We start from the raw sequence: 5,450 nt of genomic DNA, 5'->3' as shown, positions 1-5,450 counted from the left end.
AAGGGGGGAGGAGGGGAAAGTTTGGGGTGTGGGGAAGGGCTGTCCACCCCCTTGGAGAGGCTGGAGCATCCCTTCCCTCCAACCTGCTGGGCTGAGCTGCCTCTCCCCTGGCAGGAATTAGCCAAGTTTCAGGAGCTGATCTTCGAGGACTTTGCCAGCTTCATCCTGGTGGAGAACACCTACGAGGAGGTGGTGCTGCAGTCAGTGATGAAAGACATCATGCAAGGTAGGGTCCTGTGGCACCTGGAGAGGAGGGGGTGATCCTCTGCAGAGTGCTGGGGGCTCTGTGAGGAGGGGGTGACCCTCTGCAGGATTTTGGGGGCTGTACAGGATTTTGGGGCTCCCCTGTGGCAGGGGCTGGATAAAGAGGAGTGTTGCCATGCAGAACCAGCTGGGGGCTGTATGAGGAGGGGTGACTCCGTGCTGGAGGCTGTGTAAGGAGGGGGTGACCACATGTGGGGTGCTGGGGGCTGTATGGAGAAGGGGTGACCCTCTGCAGGGTGCTGGGGGGTCTCTGAGGAAGGGTGATTCCATTCAGGGGATCAGCTCGGGGCTGTACAAGATGGAGTGACCCCATACAGGGTGCTGGGGACTCCATAAGGAGGGGTGACCCCATACAGGGTGTTGGGGAGTCTATAAGGAGCAGGTACCCCATACAGGGTGCTGGGGACTCTGTAAGGACGACTGACCCCGTACAGGGTGCTGGGGGCTGCCCCAGAAGCAGCTTTCCCACCCGGCTGCCCCCCTGGCAGGGCTGAGCAGTGGGTGAGCTGCTGCCCCCCTGCCCAGCTCCAGCCACCTCTCCCGCCACCCCGGGGAGGACTGGCCAAGGTGCCCCAGCCCGGCAGTGCCCGCAGCCCCCCTGAGCTGTCCCTCCCTGTCCCCAGCTGTGAAGGAGGCGGCCGTGCAGCGGAAGCACAACCTGTACAGGGACAGCATGGTGATGCACAACAGCGATCCCAACCTGCACCTGCTGGGAGAGGGCCTGCCCATCGACTGGAGCGAGGAGTACAGCGGGCAGCCCGAGGAGCCGGCGGCCGAGCGGCGCCGCAGGGCCAAGCAGGTGGTGTCGGTCATCCAGGACGACGAGGGGGCCCTGCCTTATGGGGCCGAGGCCCTGCTGCAGCCCGGCTCCCCCGAGGCACGGCAGGCAGAGCAGGCACAGCCCGGGGTGCCCCCGAGCCCCCCGGATGCGGTGCAGGAGATCCGGGATGCGCTGGCGCAGGAGAGCCTGGGGGATGGTGCCAGGCTGCGGAGGAACGGCCCCGGGGGCAGCGGGGCCAGCGAGGAGGGCGTGCTGCTGGCAGGGGCTGCCCCAGGGGCTGCCACACAGCAGGGCCCAGCCCGTGATGGGGACGGGGTGTGCTGTGCCACAGCGGCATCACCAGCACCTGGAGCTGAGGTCCCGTCAGGGATGGGCAGAGAACGTGTCACCCCAGCATCGTCACCCGTGTCTGGAGCTGAGGTGTCATCAGGAACAGGGAGAGAACGTGCCACACCAGCATCCTCACCTGTCCCTGGAGCTGAGGTCCCATCAGGAACAGGGAGAGAACGTGCCACACCAGCATCCTCTCCTGTCCCTGGGGCTGAGGTCCCATCAGGAGCTGGGACACGCCGGGCTGCACCAGCACCACCTGTCCCTGGAGCTGAGGTGTCATCAGGGGGGCAGTGTGCCACACCAGCACTGTCACCTGTCCCGGGAGCTGAGGTCCCATCAGGGACTGGGAAACAGCGTCCTGCACCAGCATCACCTGTGCCCAGAGCTGATGTCCCAGCAGAGGCTGAGGTGCCCCATGCCACACCAAGATCATCCGTGCCAGCTTCCCCCATGTCTGCAGCTGATGTCCCATCAGGGGCTGAAGTGCCACATGTCACACCAAGATCATCCATGCCAGCATCTCCTGTGCCCAGAGCTGATGTCCCATCAGAGGCTGAAGTGCCACATGTCACACCAAGATCATCCATGCCAGCATCTCCTGTGCCCAGAGCTGATGTCCCATCAGAGGCTGAAGTGCCACATGTCACACCAAGATCATCCATGCCAGCATCTCCTGTGCCCAGAGCTGATGTCCCATCAGAGGCTGAAGTGCCACATGTCACACCAAGATCATCCATGCCAGCATCTCCTGTGCCCAGAGCTGATGTCCCATCAGAGAGGGAGCCAGGCCAGCACGGGGGCACCACAGAGAGCGGTGAGGGGGTGCAGACTGAGTTCTAGCCCCAGCCCCTGCCATGGACTGGCCCCGGTGACACTGGGGCTGGGGGAGGGGGACAGGACCCCCGGGATGGAGAGCAGCACTGTGGGAGAGGGAGGGGATGGGGACACCCAGACCTTACTGCCTAAGGGGGTCCCACTGCCACAGCCCCACTGGGTCCGACTGGGGTGGCCCCAGCCTGGCATGGGGCATCCCCTGCGCTCTGCTCTGTCCTTCTTCTGCCTTATCTTCTTTCCTACTGAGGAGATGCTTTACTGAAGAGCTTTATCTGCCCCCCACACCAGTGCCTGGGGCTGCTGGGGGGGCTGGCACTAGCCCTGCTGAGGGTGGGTGTGTGGGACACTCCTGACTGTCCCCAGGTTGTCCCTGCCCCAATCTGGGGTCTTTCCTGGGAGCCTGCCCACTGCCATCCCCACCTGGCCAGCTCCAGAAGTGCCAGTGGGAGCAGGAACTGCAGGGGATGATGGCAAACAGGGACATGACAGGGACAGCAATGCTGAGGGGCTTGAGCCACTGCTGAGGGGGAGAGCACTGGGACAGCCATGGGCTGCTGGTACCCAGGCTGGGCTCACAGCACCCAGCACCCACCCCCAGCCACCCTCACCCCTAGGAACTATTTCAGGAGCTATTTTAAGTTCAGAGTTCAGTGTCTGGGGGAAAGTGGCACCCAAGCCGCGTCCCAGCTGTGCCTGGCAGGACTGGGGTAATTCCAGGCTCAGCTTGCTGTGCAGTGGAGAGATCCCAGCCCTTGCCCTCCAGATCTCCTCAGCACCTCCCATGGATGGTTTCTCCAGCTTTGCAGGTTTTGGCATTTGCTGTGCTGGCTGAGCAAAGAGCAGGGGTTTGCTGAATTCCCCCCTATGTGTGATGGGGACAGGAGTGCTGCAGCCCCCACACAGTGATGCCAAAGCCCTGGAGGTGCTGGGGGTCTGCAGGAGCCCTGGGTGGGACACCTGGAGCAGGGACCAGCACCCTGACACCCACCTGTGCCTAGGTGCCAGCATTGCTGCCTCAGAAGGGGGGTGCCCAGTCTAACCCACTCAGGGGGGCCCCCAAAGTGCCTTGGGAGACCCCCCCTCAAAGTGCCTTTCTCTGTGAACTTCAAACCTGTCTCTTCCAGGATATTTTATTAAGAAAAGTTATACAAATGTTTAAAGATATGCTTATAATAATTAATAAAATGGAAAAGCTTTATTTAAAGCCAGAGGAGACTCTCCTTATTCCTGAAACACCTCCCTGGGCAGGGCTGGGGATCCCCAGTCCCACTGTGAGACCCAGGGGTGTCACATCCTGAGCCCACCCAGCAGTGACACAAACCAGGAGTGGAGCTGAGATGATTTTATTCAAAGGGGTGTCCTGAGGAAGCAGCAAGAGGCACCTGGAGCAGCATTTCCCCCCTGGCACAGCCCCACCAGGGGCTCAGGGGCTGCTCCAGCCCCATCCCTGAAGCACAGGAGCGGGCTGGGGGTGGCAGGACCCCCCAGTGTCCCCAAAGGCACTGTGTGAACAGGGTGCAGGGCAGCTCTGGGCAGGAGGGTCCCTGTCCCCAGCAAGTCACCAGGTCATTCCTGTTCCAGCCAGGATGAACCTCCTCAAAAAGCAGGGAGGGGAGGAAATGCCAGCACCCCCCCCCATGCTGTCACCACCCGGACAAAGGTCCCTGAGAGCCGAGGGACAGCCACCAGCCAAGGCCAGTGCTGGCCATGGGGCTCCCTGTCCCCAGAGCAGGGCCCCAGCAAGTCCTTGGGGTCTGTGTCCCACAGAGCACGGGGACAGAGACAGAAGTGACAGCAGCTATTCCAGACAAAGGAGCAGGAGATGGGACACGTGTGCCACCCGCTCTAGCCCCGGCCCAGCAGCGGGTACACCATGAAGTAGCCCAGGGTGGAGCCTGCAATGGCCGCCAGGAAGATCCAGGCGTTGTAGGACATGACTGCCAGCATCACCATATAGCCCAGCACCACCTGCAGCACGTGGAACAGAGTCTGGCCCACGTGGAACCAGAACCACCTGGGGAAGGAGAGGGGAAGTGCCATCAATGAGGGGCTGGGACAGCTGGAATCTCATCCCACCAGGAGCCTGGAGAAGCCAGAGGGGGTTTGGGCAGCAGGGAGGGGTTGGGGGCTACAAACAGCAGCTCAGGGGGAAATCCTGCTCCAAAATCAACGAGGCTGGCAGTAAGAGCAGCCTCAGGAATGATCTGGGATTAAATACAAGAGGAAAAACCCAGGGCTTGGCTCCAAAGGAAGGAACTGCCAGGGCCAGGCTTGTGGGGACCGAGTTGCTGCTTGTGCCCATCCCTAAATGAGTAGGACCCTCCTGCACCCTGCACATCGGCTCCTGGAGGGGAACATGAGCCTCTAGCCACCACCCTGGACACCTCCTTGAGGATCTGGAGGGGCTGGGCTGCCCTTGAAACCCCCACCCCAGGTTGTACACATCCCCCTCTTCTCTGGGAGTTCCTCCTCATAGCCCTTCTCCCCTCTGTGCTGGCCATGGCCCCCCAGCTCCATCCCCGAGCCCCCGGGTGGGTGCCAGGGGTCCCTGGGGTACCTGCCCTGCGCGGGGTCGCTGTGTTCCCCCTCCTGGGGCTCGGTCAGGGCCTCGTGGCTGAGGCTGCGGGGCAGGGCCAGCAGCGCCCGCCGCAGCAGCACGGCCTTGCCCATCTTCACAGCCTCATAGAGCACAGAGAGCAGCAGGATCACCAGCACCGAGAGCACCATCCCTGCAGGAGAGACACCCCAACACTGCCAGGCACGGGGAGAGCCTCTGCAGGTGACAGGGACACAGCAGGGCCTGGCATGGGGGGGTTTGGGAATATCCACGGGGGGATGTGGGGGGCTCCTGGCACTGGGCTGGGCAGCAGGGTTGTTAAATGTCAGGAAATTGTGTGTTTAGCTTTATAACTCACAGAATTAGGTTGGAAAAGCTGTTTGAGATCATTGAGTCCAACCTGTGACCTTGTCACCCAGACCATGGCACTGAGTGTCCCATCCAGTCCCTCCTTAAATACCTCCAGGGTCAGTGACTCCTCCCTGGGCAGCCCCTTCCAATGAAGAATTTTTTTCCTAGATTCTTAATTTAGGAGAATGAAGAATACACTAAGCCTAAACTTCTCCTGGCTCAGCTTAAGGCTGTGCCCTCTTGTCCTAGAGAGCTGCTGTGAAACAAACACACAGCTTTGCATGGACTCCACAACAAACATGGGAGTTAAAATATGATGTTGGGAGAATA

General features: G+C 61.3%; 2 protein-coding genes across 2 annotated transcripts in view; one reads left to right on the top strand and one right to left on the bottom strand.

The window, feature by feature from the left end:
- The window catches only part of NIBAN2 (niban apoptosis regulator 2), a 37,106-nt gene extending 34,888 nt beyond the window's left edge, over positions 1-2,218 (top strand). The window contains 2 exon segments of the mRNA XM_031059235.1: positions 58-226; positions 888-2,218. Coding sequence (XP_030915095.1) covers positions 58-226; positions 888-2,218 — 1,500 coding nt within the window.
- Positions 2,219-3,328: 1,110 nt separating this feature from the next.
- SLC31A2 (solute carrier family 31 member 2) overlaps positions 3,329-5,450 on the bottom strand; it is a 3,059-nt gene continuing 937 nt past the window's right edge. Inside the window, exons 2-3 of the mRNA XM_005423801.2 lie at positions 4,770-4,941; positions 3,329-4,226 (exon numbers count right to left, since the gene is read on the bottom strand). Coding sequence (XP_005423858.1) covers positions 4,058-4,226; positions 4,770-4,941 — 341 coding nt within the window. The 3' untranslated portion in view covers positions 3,329-4,057. The remainder of the gene's footprint in view (positions 4,227-4,769; positions 4,942-5,450) is intronic.

The sequence above is a fragment of the Geospiza fortis genome, unplaced genomic scaffold (genome assembly GCF_000277835.1).
Source record: "Geospiza fortis unplaced genomic scaffold, GeoFor_1.0 scaffold85, whole genome shotgun sequence".
Taxonomy (NCBI): Eukaryota; Metazoa; Chordata; class Aves; order Passeriformes; family Thraupidae; genus Geospiza; species Geospiza fortis.
This window is presented reverse-complemented; position numbering and strand designations above follow the sequence as displayed.